At 34.2% G+C, this 16920-nt stretch overlaps 4 protein-coding genes across 4 annotated transcripts; all 4 read right to left on the bottom strand.

Annotated features, from left to right (window-relative positions):
* Positions 1–4426: 4426 nt before the first annotated feature.
* Positions 4427–4780, bottom strand: EV154DRAFT_482172 (uncharacterized protein; the record flags this gene model as incomplete). Its single annotated transcript, XM_051598471.1, has 2 exons — positions 4427–4645; positions 4673–4780. 2 exons carry the CDS (start codon positions 4778–4780, stop codon positions 4427–4429), a joined length of 327 nt encoding a protein of 108 aa, XP_051456864.1.
* Positions 4781–7179: 2399 nt separating this feature from the next.
* On the bottom strand, positions 7180–8805 carry EV154DRAFT_482171 (uncharacterized protein; the record flags this gene model as incomplete). The annotated part of the gene is made up of 6 exons (XM_051598470.1): positions 7180–7251; positions 7685–7897; positions 7952–7997; positions 8457–8484; positions 8626–8690; positions 8750–8805. The coding sequence occupies 6 exons, from the start codon at positions 8803–8805 to the stop codon at positions 7180–7182; spliced, it is 480 nt and encodes a 159-aa protein (XP_051456863.1).
* A 1305-nt stretch (positions 8806–10110) lies between these two features.
* Positions 10111–11315, bottom strand: EV154DRAFT_482170 (uncharacterized protein; the record flags this gene model as incomplete). Its single annotated transcript, XM_051598469.1, has 4 exons — positions 10111–10166; positions 10242–10990; positions 11057–11092; positions 11272–11315. The coding sequence occupies 4 exons, from the start codon at positions 11313–11315 to the stop codon at positions 10111–10113; spliced, it is 885 nt and encodes a 294-aa protein (XP_051456862.1).
* Positions 11316–14816: 3501 nt separating this feature from the next.
* EV154DRAFT_482169 (uncharacterized protein) lies at positions 14817–16508 on the bottom strand (the record flags this gene model as incomplete). The annotated part of the gene is made up of 5 exons (XM_051598468.1): positions 14817–14897; positions 15608–15679; positions 15929–15939; positions 16154–16263; positions 16336–16508. 5 exons carry the CDS (start codon positions 16506–16508, stop codon positions 14817–14819), a joined length of 447 nt encoding a protein of 148 aa, XP_051456861.1.
* Between the last annotated feature and the right edge of the window lie 412 nt (positions 16509–16920).

The following is a 16920-nucleotide window of genomic DNA, read 5'->3' as shown; positions in this document are numbered from 1 at the left end:
CTCTGCTGGAATCACTTACTAAAAGAAACGGGTTATGTCTGGTAGCCCGGTTGTTACGAATTGAAGGGTGCACTGCACAGCTGGTATTTCTTATGGGCTCGAGAAAAAAAAAGAACTTCCTTTTTTTTTTATATACTTTCTTAATGTCGACCTCAAATCATGTCTCATTGGGAATCACGCCTCATATGTCTGGAAGTTGTTTTATTTTTGATTGAAGTTTGTACTGCACTGTTGGAGCTCTTTTTGAATTGAAAAAATTAAATATCTGTTTTTATATTTATTTCGCTTTCTTAAAGTCGACATCAAGTCAAGCATGAGCGATTATCACTCTTTATGAATAACCGCAAATGTGTGGAAGCTTGTTTCCTCCTGAATGGAGTGTGCTCTGCAGTTGCCGTGTCTATTATGCGCTGAAGGGGATCATATTTATAGTTTCTTGATTCATTCGGTTTTTTCTCTTGGCGATATTAAGTCTACGTTTTGTTGGTATTATTTTTCAAGATATGCTTAATTAATGTTTCTAAATGATATTGTTTTTGTTATGTTTATATTAATTAGGTGGGTGAACGTCTTTTCAAATTGGTGCGGTAAAATTGGATCATCAAAAGCTGGCGCTTTCGTTTGGGAAGTAAACAAGATATATATTTCTAATGGCCGAAGGGGCAATGGTTAGTTTCATAATTTATAACCGTTTGCTAATGTCACATTTAAGACTTTAGTACGACTGAATTTGCTTCAGAATTTCGTTAACGAGGATGAATACACTTCATTACTTCGTACCTATAGAAAACACACAATGCCAAAAGCATTACGAAGAAAAAACAAGATGTAACACCTAATTTAGTATTAAAATTATATACTGATTCCGTGTATTTTTTTATTTGGGTACAGTTGGTGGTAGGGTAATGTACTGAAGAAGAGGAAATTTTGCACTGTTATGCTTGTAACTAACTGGAATTATTATAGAATAAGAAAAAGAAGAGGTAATGCTTAATCCTCTGTTTGATCGAATTTTCTGCTCAGTTGTCGTATTTAATTTGTGTAAAATTTCGGATGTGTGTCATGCAGCCTGCTGCAATAAGTAATAATATGGAACAACTTTTATTTTCCGACAGTGTTAAAGATAATAGCCGAAACATGCCTGAAAAGAATGGATCCTGGTTTTTGAGAGTGTTCTACAGGAAACATTTGGTGGAGGAGATTCTAGTAGCAGCCAGAAAAAAGTAATGGTAATTGCTGTTGGTATTTCGTGGTTTGCTGATTCCATTATTTATTTTATTAAGATTTTAGATAAGATGTTGTTTATAATTTAATGACGACGAATGTTACTACTGTGCATGGTCTCGGTATATATATTTGGCTGTGATGTTTGAGGAATTATTGTATTGTGATGACGTACGCTGCCGCTTCATACTTATCTGCGAAAATTGGTTGATATTCATTTGATGCTATGGACAGCCCGGATGTGTCTATTGAAACAGTGAAGCCATGTGGATCTTTATTCTTACAAGTTTCCGAAGATAAATAAAGCAACCGGCATACAGCAAAGGAAATATTTCCTAACGTTATCGTCACTATATTAGCTTTGTAAGAATCTACATCAAATAACATAAATCTTGAATGCGATCCTTCAATTATATTGAGGCACCTGTAGCAAAATCCTAAAAGGTAGATCATCAATGACAGTATATCAATGATAAAATTGGAAGTTTAATTAGACTTTAGAATTTCTACATGCTTAGCTATATCTAACACAAAAAATACAATAATTATGCTGGTAAGACAGTTGCATATTCCTGCTTGGGTTCTTCAGGGTGTTTTTTATGCGAGTTGCAATCATTAAAATATGTGGTTTGAAGTTCTACACTCATGTTTTCAGAAGTCGTGTGATGTTGAACACAAATTTAAACCCACAAATGGATAATATAAACGTCAGAGGATTAAACTGATATTCTTAAGTGATATTGAAGTACATTAATTATCATTATCGCGGCCAAAACATAAAAAGTCGCGATACGTATCCTTACTAAACAACAAGGATCTTTGAAGCAGATATTAAGTTAAGTGTACATCGTCGATAGAGTTAATATTGAAAATTCGGATAAATGTTTTTTGAAAAAAAACGCTATACATATTCCAGTTATTCTTATCAAAACCCTTAAAACCTGAAAAATTGCTTTTAATGTGCTTATGGAAGCGGTCAAAAATAATAATTTCTAAACCAATAATACAAAGCGTTATGGCTTAAAATCATGGAATACTAGCGAATACACTTTCATGATGGGGTTCACAATTCCTATGTATCGACTATGATTTAGGACCTAAATTGATCAATAGATGGTAACTATGCGTATTGCACTCCATATCAATAGATTATTTTTGACTATAGATGTAAGATGTTTTTCAAGTATATACAGGAATACAGATTCATTGCGTGATTGGTTAATCATAGACTGCCAATATGTTCTTCTTGATTAGTAGAATTTGTTTGCATTATGGGTTTTTTGATCAGCATAATTCTGTAGTGGGGATCCCCCTTCCACCCAAATTTCCCATCCCCATTCGACGTAAAACAACCCGCACCGGCCGTAGCAATTTAATCCATAACATTTTTGTGACTGGATTTTCGCTCAGCCAGTGACTGCATTCTAGCTGTTTTAATAGGGTCGGACCTCATCCGTTTTTCTAAAAATAAGATGAGGTCCGACGGTAATTATACGGGATATGTGACAAAAAATCTGATTTCTAACGCTAGCAAAACGTGATATCTGAAAAAATGGATTAGATCCGACCCTAACCATAACGTTTTTCCAAGGAAAATATACTTCCTACGGACACCCCGCACTCTCTAACGCTCGATGAACGATGCTGAATCAAAACTATTTTAAAACAGCCCTCATTATATCGGGTACCTAACTTTAGATTTGGATATTTAAGCAAATGTTTTTCCTTTATTTTGATTTGATTTCGACTCATATTTTCAAAATTATAGAAGGAAAAGTTGAATGGAAAATATAAAAAAAACTATGGCTACATATATATTTGGAATGATCTTTCTGTGGAAATAAAACTGCGCACGATTTCGTTATAATACACATTGAGTCAATATTCCACACATACAAATGTAAAAGAAATAAAATAACTAAGAGAGCATTCAATAAAAAAAGTCCCTTGTTTTTTCCATTCTCTTCTTTTCGTCTTCTATCTTTTTCTCTATTTTTTTATTAGTTTTTTTCTCTTCTCTATTTCCATTTTTTTTTCTCCTCTATTTCCCTTTTTTTTTTTCTTCTCTATTTCCCTTTTTTTTTTTTTTTTATCTTTTTTTTTTTTTTTTTTTTTTTTTTTTTTTTTGGTATCTGTCTTTTAGCTTTAGCGGATTTGAGCCAATTAATAGTATCGAAGAACTTAATTCTTTGTATGTATTTTGAGATGTAGCTCGGAACCTCTGGTATGATACGCTTTATCTTTTATAACAACTATAGGGCATGTAAGAAATGTGGGACGGGGTTTGAACTAGCCCTGTTTTCAATGCAAGCGTATTTACTTCGTTTAGCTACTTTTTTTTTTGTATGCAATTCTTATTTACCTCGCTTCACTTTTAACTACACGGATAAACACGTCGTCTAGATCTTTGTACACCCAATTTTAAGCTCGTTAAAAATGTCAATCTGGACTTTTTAAGTTCATTTTTTAGGCTCATTATTAGTAATAAGTCGGAGCATTTCACGTATACTTTTTATGTTTCTTATTGATGTCAGCCCGGATAAGTTACTGTCAACTTTTTTGCATAATATGAATGTTATTTCTTTAAAGAATTTCTTATCCTCGTCAAACTTATATAGAAAAGACATCGGATTTTCAATACAAAAAGACCAAAATCAAGTGGTTTCCAATAAAACGTCTTGAGGAGACACTATTTACAACCCTTAACCATACAGCAACACTAACGCTGAACAAATAATATTATTAGGTGATCCCCCTAGCAAAGGTAACGACGAATGGTACTACATGTAAAACAAACATTTATAACTTAAAGGTACTGTTAACATCATTTAGATATAAGTGCATATACCCTTTCTAACATCCGCTAATGTGTATCACTCAGGCCACAAATTCTTCCTTAAATATACGTATTTACTTTGTCAAAAACTAGAAGAAACAAAAATTCAAACTGCCCAGTAAGAAAAAATGTTTTTTTCGCTAAGAAATAAAGACAAATATATATATATATATTGGGATCCAGTTATATAGGTAAGTAAATGATTCTGTTATGATTCAGTTTCAATACTAAAGTACAAATAAATTTGTTTTTTTTAAAAACGACAGCTTTAAATGGATAACTTGGGATAAGAACTTGAGGCAAGTTACAGTGTCGATACCATGATATGAGTGAGATGTCTAAATGATTTGGTCCTATGGCGCCGCCCTATGGTCTTAAATCTTGATCTATCTGTTCAGGATAACATAATATTACACCTAGAGTAGAACTATCGGAGATGATCCAATAAGGACATGATTTCATATAATCACACTGGTGGGAATTAGTCGTTCCACAATTTGCCGCTATCAATAAAACAATGCTGTGTAACGTGTATCGAGCGAAGTGTCTCATAGGACCTGAGCCATACGTATATGGAAATGAGTGCTATTGTTTGTATAATTGTTTATTTACTTCGTTATATTTATTTATTTCTTGACCTCGGTAAACTAAGTTTGGTAAATCATAAACCTGTTTACGTCGCTTTGGTCTTTCCTTCTTCCTTCTGCCTTCATTTCCCATATTTAGTAGAACAGTCGATTAAGTGATGACTGTCAAGGTTTTGCTTGTTATGGAATCACCGGTGCAGGTCACTGTCAATACCCTCCTCTTGATACCTTTCAAATTATATATAAATACCCCTTGATAATTTTGTAGAATTATCTCTATCTTCTTTTTAAATAAAATTAGAGACGACTTAGTCGTAAAAGTACTTGGCCTTTCCCTTTTCTATTTCACAACACCGTCTCACCATAGAATATGTTTGATTGGTCACATGAGCTGCCCAATCCTACTTGCATATGTATGCAGATCTGTAAATGGAATAGCAATGATTTTCAGCTAAGCTTCCATGACTCCAAAGGAAAGTTAGAACATTTTCCCCAATGGCTTTTATATTTTATCATAACGCCATTTTTGTAGTTAACGAAATCTATCACATGGTATTTACATATTTACGTACTAATTAAGTTAGTGTTATTTGAAAGTGGAAATGGCAAAGCTGTTGCAATAATAGCGCAAGTGGAATATCTTTCATCAGCCAGGTACTTTCATTTTTTGTAGGAACGTCCTTTACTGCTTATTGGACCACGGAATCTTTACTACCAGCACGTTTCTTGAACCTGTATGATTTATTCAAGTCGTAAATGTTATTAAAAACTCTGGAATATTAAGGAAAGCATATCAGATGCCAATATCTTCAGAAGCGACATCGTCTGGAAAGACCGTTGTTTTAACCTCGTTACGCACATATTAATTATGCCAGACAATAAACATTTTTCTCTATGGTCAGCGAATATAATTCATTAAGCCCGTCATTTCAGGTTACTTTCTCGCGTTGTTCATCACGAACAGAATATTATTTTGCGTATTTGGAACACTCGAAGACACGTTCATCTTCATCTCAAAGATAGCCACAGAGAAAGAATAGACTTATTCCAGAGCCGTCGTTATTACAATCTTCTTATAGTTGGCCTACTAGTACGCCCAAAGTTTATAAAATAAACATTAATATTTTCATACACTAGCCTTGAAATCTTTAAGAGACGTAGAAATTAAGAAAACCAAAAGCCAATAAAAAACTCTAGCGTGTTCCTCTACTGGTAGACACAGTCTTGTCAGAACACCACACATACTACTGAGTGATTATAAAAAGATTTTCAGCCTTTACAACAAATTTAGTCTATGGTGTACGAGAATTAGACCTGTCAGTATGCTGTGAACAAGGCGCGTAATATTTATCCTTTTCAACTTTATTTTGACACAGTCACCCCAAATCTGAAGAATGCCATTTGTAAACTTTGTTATTTTGACTCAAAATAAAAACCAACAAAACCGATACTACATAATCCAATTCCGTAATACGACTAAAATCAGAATGAATAAATATTCATAATAGCGTTCGTATAGGTGGCAATATATTTGCCCCGACGTTCTTGCAAAATTAACACCCCTTTTTTTACGGAATGATCTTAGATAAATTGACAATATAAATTTGCAAACAAGCACGACTTCATGTTAACCTGTTGAACTGTCAAGCCAGATACCATACGAAACTTGTTTAAGCTGTAAGAAAAACGAGTTTTTGATTTGGTGCCGGGATATTGTATTCATTATTTAAATAAAAAAAATTTTACCGTGCTACCCGAAAAAACTTTCGTAAGATTACTGTAGAAATTGATTTTTTTAATTACGGACTCGTATAGTAATCACGCATTTAAAGCACGATGACTAACGCAAGTAAATAAGAAAGAATTTCAACGCTTAAAAGTACGTTTTTTTGTGGTTATTTTTTTCCGACAAGCATTCCTTTGAGGTCATGATCTTGACATCGTCCAGATTGAAGATATCGAAGTATAAAATTGAACCGGTCATGACAAGCATTTTTAGCAACATTAGAGTTTTGGGAAACGTCCTATTCATCGTTGGTTGGCAATTTGTAGATTTATAGTTTTAAACGAACTAATACAAAAGATGTGAAATCCGACGAAAGATTTTCTGGCTCTTTTATGTCTCAAGAGTCTTTCGATGTGCTAATTTTATGCAGAAGACTATATTTATGACCTACATTTATATTTTTCTCAAAATTAATAGACGATTTACCCTGTGTAAATAAATACTCATGTGGCATAAATAACAGACTGAAAAGGTACGCAATTAAACAGATATATGCAATCCCAGTAGTATATCATCTAAACAAGAAATGAACGCTAAAATACAGGAATATTCTAAGAACTACTAACATCATTTGTCATATGTATGGAGATACATTGCACCATGCACAGAGTATATGCTTTTTTCCGATGATCCGACAATGTATGCTGTAAACATAAAAAAGGTCTTGGGTGTAAACCATGTCGCATATATCGTTGCTTTATTTCAAGGAGCACTTCTATAAGGTTTCGTCTGGTACTACATGTGTCCTATTTTATTGCATTTAGTTTTCCACCCAATACTTCAGCTATATGGCGTACATTATTATGTTTAATACTTTGCTTTGCAATGGTTTAAAATACAAATAAACTTTTATTATTTGTTTTTAGAATTTATTATCGGGCCTAATCATTACATCAATTTAGCCTATTTGTCGAGAAGCTGCCTTTAAAGGAAGCATTTTGAACGGTTTACCATGAAAAAATGATTTATTTATATATATATAGAAAAGAGATTTGGCTGCAATAGAATATACATATATCCTGTACTCAAAACAATAGAGACCGCCCGTTTATATCGCCATCCAACCGTTTGTATCATTGTAAGTACGGTGTACCCATAAATTTGAAGCATGCAGGCATTAATCTTGAGTATCCATCCATAGCTTTTAAGCATACATCCATAGATTTTAACCATTCATTCATTAATTTTAAATGTCCACGGATTGATATTGTCGTCCTGACCCTTACATTATTTCCCTTTCGAACACTTTACGTGAATCCATGATCGTTTCATTCGTTGAGGGGATTGCTGTCTGAAAACACCGTCTGTTGTCGAACCATCATCAATTTTACTCGCGCTCCTAATTTGTATCGATACATCCACTGTTAAATATAAAGTTACGAGATGCGTTACTAACATATTGGTTAGTTTTGAGATCTGTAATTCGGTGCATGTCGGAATATCATCCTCATAGTCGCACCTAAGCTACATCGCCGAATAATTGTTGTTTAGGATTCCGGTACGATTGGTTTGGGTTACCATTATTGAATCATTATCTCGAAGTTTACGGATCTTGTAGTGTTTCCTAAACAGTTAAGGTTAACCAATAAGTAAAATATAACCAAAAAAAAGTTATAATATTATATCTATTTGAGGCTACACGGGAAGAAGCAAGCCGAATTCAGGCAGGTCAGAAAGTGGTAAAAACTTATTTACCTACCTGGTAATTGGGGTAATGTAAAGTGAAGACAGAGTCATTTGAAAAGTAAGACATTCAGTGAATCATGGCAAAAAAGATGCGAGGGGAAACTAAAAATCTGGAAGAGAGTTAATAGAATATGAATTGAATAAGTTCAAAAATAAGAGTCTTTTCAAAAGCTTTTTCAACAGAATCAGACGGCAGAAAGATTGGTTTAGAATCTTACTAATTCGAATGAGGAGATCGAAGGTTACAAGAAATGTGCATGACTTGTATAAGCGTGAGTTTGTTTGTTAGCTCTCTCGTTCGACACAATGAACAAAAAAAATTGGCAATACTATTTACATTAGACAAAGGAAATATCCAGGAAGAACTAAAAAAAAAAAAAAAAAAAAAAAAAAAAAAAAGATTCCTTTAAAAACCAAGGTCACACAAACATAATCGATTCTCCGGAAACAATGAGCCTTTATTTAACATAAAACATAGCGTATGAGCAACAACAACCCTCGCTTACTTTTGAAGTTCTTGAAGATCAATATACTAAACGCAACTAATTGCTTATTGTCGTCAGGACTTGCTCTCGGGTTTTTTTTTCAAATAAATCGATTTTTTGGAACTCCGGATAATACCTCCATAACCTTTTTGTTCGTTCATTAATAACTTTTAACCGATCCTTATAAATTGCCTTGCCCATTTTTATAATCAAGAACACACGTACTCGTAGAAAGCAAGTCCAACAAACCTAAAGTTCTTCACCTGTGCATTTTGCTGGAAACATGTACATTACACCCAATACTGTAACTAGTTGTAACAGTCGTTTAAACAGCATCATAAAAATGTTGGAAATTCAAATGACGTTTGTCTCTAATGCAGCTCCTGGTTTAAAAGTGTCACAGTAACACCCTATATTCTCTATTTTCGCCATGTTACAACTAGTTTGTCTTTATTAAAACTTTTCAATGTAAAGCATTTGACTGGCAGTACAGTTTGAGTGCTAATTTTGAACCTTTTTATTAGAGATAATCTCCGTGATTCTTGAATATCAGCAGTTTAGTGTAAAATAAAGAAAATAATTCTGTGGAATTTCTAGTTAGTACTGAGAAGACATCCCTCTTTATGGGGAATAAACGAAATGACATGGCTATAACCTGAAGATGTTTACAGCTGAGCCAACTTGTAATACCTTATAACTTTTGATAAGAGATACCAATATTTTGTATATCACTTCGGTTTTAGTGCATAAAATTAAACTAAAATGCTCCGGGATAATTTATTCTAAAGACCACGAGAGCGAATTAACTAAAATTTTAAATACTGCTTTTAACATAAACTCGTACTATGCATTTACTGCAGTAATGATATCAACATCATATGATGAACCATCATCACACAATAAATATATCTTACATATCTTTAAGTATTTGAATATATGTTCATATACAATAAATAAAAAGATTAAAGTAAAACTAAGCTCGCATTTGAGAAATAAAGGCTAAAGCTGTTCATAAAGAACAACTATATAAGTGCCTATCTTTCTGCTCTATTTGTTAGAATGTACGACTGTCAGTCAAACCCCACTAAAATTTTGAGACTTTTGGATTCCCACTTGCGTTTTCCAAAATACGAATCTAATTTTTTTTATCGTGTACCCTAGACTTCTCAAAGTAAGTCATTGTATGCGTTATGAAACTCGAATTTCTTTGGATAAAAACTTACATTGCTCAATGGATTAATAAAAAATAACGTTTTAACCTTCAAAGTGAATTATAACAGCGTGTACGAGTGGAAGTCACATGGCTTTTGTTTTTTTTTTGTGGCTAGCATTTTGAGGTAATACATCGTTTTTCTATTTTTTAAAAAATACTGTGACTCTAAGGTCAACAATAATTTCGCCCTTTATTCCAACTCTACGTCCCCAACAAAAGGTATTGCTAATTATATCTTTTTTTTTTTGAAAAACAATGTAAATGTGTAATTTTTAAAGAAAGAAAAAGAAAGTTTATTTTCCATCTTGTCTGTCACCAAAACCAGAAAGACGTTTTAATCCTTTGTCCCCTATCAAATTAAAAGAAGATTTTACCATAAAAGTTAGTCAAATTTTTGCTAACATTGTTTTTGCGTGCGATATACCTTTTTGCATGGGGGTGGCTGAGTGGGTCTTCAACCCAGCATTCTCCCTTACTCGGTGAGAACGGACGCCTTTAGGCGCCGCAATCACACGAGCGGGAGAAAGAGAAGAAGACACCTCAGCAGCAGAAGAAACAGCCGAGCCAGAGCCAGGAATTGACACACAAGGTGCCACAGACACCAAGGGGGAAGGCAAGCAAACATCCATTTCCTCCAAAAAGGGGACAGCAGGAGAGCCAAACACCAAAGAACCAGCAGCACCAGACGAAGAAGAAGGCAAGGGAGAATTGGCAAGAAGCCAAGCTTTCGTTATGGCCTCACAGCCAAAAAGGACAGGTGAAGCGGAAGAAGGACAAAGAATAATTGGGTCTTTAGCCAAACTAAAACATGGCGCACCAAGAAAGCACGAACAACCAGGAAAAGAACAACGAAGCGTCTCAAGAATCGTCGTGGGACGACGAGCAGGAGGAGGAACAGGAGAAGAACGAGGGAAAGGATTGACATCAACTGCCGAAAAAGACGCAGGAGAAGGCAACGCAACAAAGACGGTCTTGATGATGACGGGTTGTGCTGGTGGTCCAGACTTGTTTTCATATCCCCCAAGTAGTTCCAAATACCCAACAGGTACAATAGAAACAGCCAGAAAAAAGAAACGCAGAAGTACGTCCCACAACAGAATCACGATGGATTTTCCTAAAACCCAAGGAAAAAAAAGAAGGCAGAGAGCGAATGTCTCAACAGCAAATATAAATCTGTTTGAAATGCTTCGTTAGAATTTTTCTTAATGTCCACATGTCTGCTCCATTCGTTATACTTACTCATCAATGAACAAAATTAAGAACATTTTGGAAAAGCTGTAAAGAAATAAAAAAAACCACCGCGTTTCTATTAAATAATTTTTATTTGTTTACCGAGAAAAGAGGTCACGGCAATTGCGGGGAAAAAGCTTGACCAAATTTTAATACTTACGCCGCATGACTATTCCTTCCTGTTTTTTTTGTGTTCGCTATTTCTCATTCCTCAAGTATCTAACATTGAATAAGTTGAGACAATAGTTGCCATCAGTAATGTGGACATTGTCACCTTTGGAATGAAGAGGCGTTAGCTTTGATTTTAACTTTAAGGAAAAAACCCCACTCAAAAGAGTTTGTGTTTGAACATGACATACTGAACCACCTAAAAATACACCGATGACGAGATCTGACATCGATTCTTGCTTGTTTCAACTTTATGTTTCTATTTATAGAATATCATATTTTTTTGGCAGGTCAACCGGAATTACCCTTTCAAAATAGTTAGAACGAAGGTTACATCTAAAACAGACTGTCCATACTTCATTTACAAAACCAAAACAAAAAGTAGCAAGACAGCCCACCTCCACCGTCATAGTTGTAAAAGTTCAAAGAAATCCTGCCAAAAGCGTAATTTTTAAGAAGACAGTTCTGATTACTCTTTTTTTACTGACGTTCAAAACTACGTCCGTACAATCTAACAACTTCAGATGTATAATATTAAACAGTTAAAAATAATGACCACTTTACTGGGTATTGCATGGAAATCCAACTGCTATTCAAAAAGTTGCTTTCAGATCACTGAAGTAATTGCGGCGTACATGATAGATATTTTTGGCAACACCATCGAGATTATTGGTAACGTATCAAAAAGAAAAAAAATATTTTTCGTGTATATACTAATGAATTTAGTGGTTCTCAGCGTATGTAAAATAAAGCGCATTATAAGCCAAATCGGTAATTAGAGGACGATAATAAGTTACAGACCTGATCTTACTGTGAACCAATCCCCAGATAACCTCGCTGAGAAAACCCTCAATTCCAACAATTACTAAAAATTCCATCGATTACAGCTTTATTAAACGTTCAAGGGTGTTTTTGTATTTCCCTTTCCATGATAATGCAGCAATCTTAACATTTGGGTCTACAATAGGATTAAGAAAATTCTGCAATATTCATGCTACTGTAATAACTAGAAAAATATTATCTATTTTCTTCTTGAAAACATTATTCTTTGTGAGTTTCTACCTTGCAAAACGTATTCTAGATGCCTTTTCTGGTATTATTCGTGTGGGAGATAGGAATTTGGTATACTGGTGTTTGGCAACAGCCTTATCTGAACTGTTATACATATCCCTTGAAGTATATGAAATTATGAAGAAACTGATAAGAGGTTCCATATAAAATTAAGAGGCTTTGGTGGAGTAAGTGATGTATATGTTAGTTTAAGCGTCAATATACAAAGAACGAGCAAGAAAGTACTTTTCGAAAAAAGAAAAATGTCGAAGGCTATCTCAAGACGTGGGTGTTAATTTCAGTTCACTTGAGAGCACCTGAATCGTGTGTGCGACCTCTGAATACATATCAGTACAGTAAACGACAAGTTCTGAATATTTAACTGTTAATAAAACTGCCCACACGGACGAACTTAAAATGATATTTATTGTCCAAGATTACGCTCAATGTCATCGCACGATTTCCTAACCTATGACACCAAAATTATGAGACACAAATAATTTCGGAGGTATAGAGAAAGGATAACATGGCAGATATTATTAATGTCTTACAAGGCAATTGGAAGGCTGAGGTAAAAATGAAACGGATGCAAAATGGGTTTTACAAAGACAAGGGGTAAAGGAGATACATTATTTGGAACAGAGATGTTAAACAGGATACAATAGTGATGTTTGACAGTGACATGTGTGAAAGGAGCCAGAGCACTGGGAACAGGTGCAGCAAGCCCAATAGGATAGTTGGGTTTCAATGATGGTATGAGACATTTTTTCAGATTATATGCAATTGAAACTTAGGCGGTCCATGAAAAGAAAATCTATTATACCAGAGGTTATGTGCTATGCCGGAAATGAAATAAAAAGAATCACGTTCTTCAACACTACTACAGTAGTCGCTCGATTTAAGGAAGACCAAAAATTTCGGAAATCTGACCCTTAAATAAAAAATACCCTTAAATTGAAAAGCGTGGCTATTTTAAATAGAAGTCACTACGCCATTTTTAACCGTGAAATATGATCATTACTGCGAAATATTTATTGTCATTCGGACATTCAATAAATTTGATCAAAAAGTTAGAAAAAAGTCAAAAATACACTTTCAAATCGTTCGATTTAAGTGTATGGGGAATTGAAATCTCACCCTTAAATAGAATAGTGGTTTAGTGGTGTTAATGCTGGGAACGAAAGCTGTTTTTCCAAAATCCACCCTTAAATAGAAAATACCCTTAAATCGAACACCCTTAAATCGAGCAACTACTGTAAACTGGTCATATAAATTAAGTTTAAAGATAGAAAACGATAGAAAAGAACTTTAAAATGATAAATAAAAAATGAAAAAAATAGAGAAAAAAAAAGTGCAAAAAAAGAAACAAAAAAAAGCAAGAAAATAGAAAGAAAAAAAAACCTTTTTCTATTGCGTGGTTTTATGGTCATTTGATTAATATTACATTTGCCTGTGTAATATAACAGCTGAGCGAGTATTTTAACGAAGTCGTGCGGGGTTGTGTTTCCACAGAAAGGTCATTCCAGATGTAGATTTAGCCATATTATTTGATAGATTTCATAAAACCTTTAATTATACAACAATGCCAGTATGTTTTGAAAAAAAATTCAGTGCAAGGGATAAGCATTTGCGTAAATATCCTGATTTAAAGTTAGTACCCTATATAATCTCGGCTGTCTTAAAATATTTTTGGCTCAGCATCGTCCATATAACGATAGAGAAGGCGGGGTGTCCGTAGGAACTATGTTTTGTCTTGGACAAGCGTTATGGTTAGGGTCGGATCTCATCCATTTTTTTCAGATATCACGTTTTATCAGCGTCGGAAATCAGATTTTTTGTCACATATCCCGTATTACTACCGTCGGACCTCGTCTTATTTTTAGAAAAACGGATGAGGTCCAACCCTTATAAAACAGCTAGAATGCAGTCACTGGCTGAGCGAAAATCCAGTCACAAAAATGTCATGGATTAAACTGCTACGGCTGGTGCGGGTTGTTTTACCTCGAATGGGGACAGGAAATTTGGATGGAAGGGGGACTTCCACTACCGAATTATACGGATCAAAAAACCCATAATGCAAACAAATTCTACTAATTAGGAATAAACATATTGGCAGTCTATAATTAACCAATCACGCAATGAATCTGTATTCTTGTATATAGTTGAAAACCATCTTACATTATAGTCAAAAATAATCTATTGATATGGGGTCCAATACGCATATCTATCATCTATGGATCAATTAAGATCCTAAAACATAGTCGATATATAGGAATGGTGAACTCCATCATGAAAGTTTATTCGCTAGTATTCCATGATTTTAAGCCATAACGTTTTGTATTATTGGTTCAGAAATTATTATTTTTGACCGGTTCCATAAGCACATTAAAAGCACTTTTTCATGTTTTAAGGGTTTTGATAAGAATAAATGTAGTATATATAGCGTTTTTATTCAAAAAACATTTATCGGAATTTTCAATGCTAACTCTATCGACGATGTACACTTCACTTAATATCTGCTTCAAAGATCCTTGTTGTTTAGTAAGGATACTTATGGTGACTTTTTATGTTTTGGCAGCGATAATGATAATTTATGTACTTCAATATCACTTAAGAATATCAGTTTAATCCTCTGACGTTTATATTATCCATTTGTGGGTTTAAATTTGTGTTCAACAACACACGCCTTCTGAAAACATGAGCGTAGAACTTCAAACCACATATTTTAATGATTGCAAATCGCATAAAAAACACCCTGAAGGACCCAAGCAGGAATATCCAACTGTCTTACCAGCATAATTAATGTGTTTTTGTGTTAGATATAACCCAGCATGTAGAAATTATAAAGTCTAATTAAACTTCCAATTTTATCATTAATATACTGGCATTGATGATCTACCTTTTAAGATCTTGCTATAGGTGCCTCAATATAATTGAAGGATCCTATTCATGATTTATGTTATTTGATGTAGATTCTTACAAAGCTAAGATAATTACGATAACTTTAGGAAATATTTTTTTGCTGTATGCCGGTAGCTTTATTTTTCTTCGGAAACTTGTGAGAATAAAGATCCACATGGCTTCACTGTTTCAATAGACAAATCCAGGCAGTCCATAGAATGAAGTAAATATCAACCAATATTCGCAGATAAGTATGAAGCGGCAGCTTTCGTCATCACAATACAATAATTCCTCAAACATCACAGCCAAGTATATATACCGAGAACATGCACAATAATAACATTCGTCGCCATTAAATCACAAACAACATCTTATCTAAATCTTAATAAAATAAATAATCGGATCAGCAAACCGCTAAATACCAACAGCAATCAATATTACCTTATTCTGGTTGTAACTAGAATCTCCTCCACCAAATTTTTCCTTTAGAACACTCTCAAAAACCAGGATCCACTATTTTCAGGCATGTTTCGGCTATTATCTTTAACACTGCTGGAAAACAAAAACTGTTCCGTATTATTATATACTTGTCGCAGGCTGCATGCCACACATTCGAGATTCCACACCAATTAAATAAGACACATGAGCAGGAAATCTGATCAAACAGAGGATAAATCATTACCCTCTTTTTTTTCTTGTTCCATAATTTTTTCAAGTTAGTTCCAAGCATACCAGTACAAACTTTTTTTTACAGAATATTACCCTACCACCGACTGTCCCCAAATAAAAAGAATACACGGAATCAATATACTAAATTAGTTGTTACATCTTGTTTTTTCTTCGTAATGCTTTAGACGTTGTGTGCTTTCTATAGGTACGAAGTAATGAAGTGTATGCATCTCCGTAAACGAACTTATGAATCAAAATGCAGTCATATTAAATTCTTAAATGTGACATAAGCAAACGGTTATAAATTATGACACTAACCATTGCCCCTTCGGCCATTAGAAGTATATATCTTGTTTACTTCCCAAACGACAGCGCCAGCTTTTGATGATCCAATTTCATCGCACCAATTTGAAAAAAAGTTCTTCCACCTAATTAATATAAGCATAACAAAAACAATATCATTTAGAAACATTAATTAAGCATATCTTGAAAAATAATACCAGCAAAACGTAGACTTAATATCGCCAAGAGAAAAAACCGAATGAATCAAGAAAAAGTGAATATGTTCCTCTTGAGCGCATAATAGACACGGCAACTGCGGAGCACACTCCATTCGGGAGGAAGCAAGCTTCCACACATTTGCGGTTATTCGTAAAGAGTGATAACCGCTCATGCTTGACTTGATGTCGACTTTAAGAAAGCGAAATAAATATAAAAACAGATATTTATTTTTTGAATTTATACAGAGTTCCTACAGTGCAGTACAAACTTCAATCAGTAATAAAACAAATTCCAGACTTATGAGGCGTGATTCCCAATGGGACCTGATTTGAGGTCAACATTAAGAAAGCAAATAATAAAAAGAAGATCTTTTTTTTCTGGAGCGCATAAGAAATACCAGCTGTGCAGTGCAACCTTCAGCTCGTGGCAAGCGGGCCACCAGACATAACCCGTTTCTTTTAGGGAGTGATTCCAGCGGAGTCATTACCTGATGTCGTAATTACGGAAATGAAGCAAAAATATTTTTTCTTAAGCGAACAACAGACAACGCAATGGTATCACACACGCCAGTAGTCAACAACAAG

The sequence above is a fragment of the Mucor mucedo genome, assembly GCF_025094135.1.
Source record: "Mucor mucedo strain NRRL 3635 chromosome Unknown EV154scaffold_55, whole genome shotgun sequence".
Lineage (NCBI taxonomy): Eukaryota > Fungi > Mucoromycota > Mucoromycetes > Mucorales > Mucoraceae > Mucor > Mucor mucedo.
The sequence above is the reverse complement of the archived record's forward strand: the minus strand, read 5'-3'. Positions and strand labels throughout refer to the sequence as shown.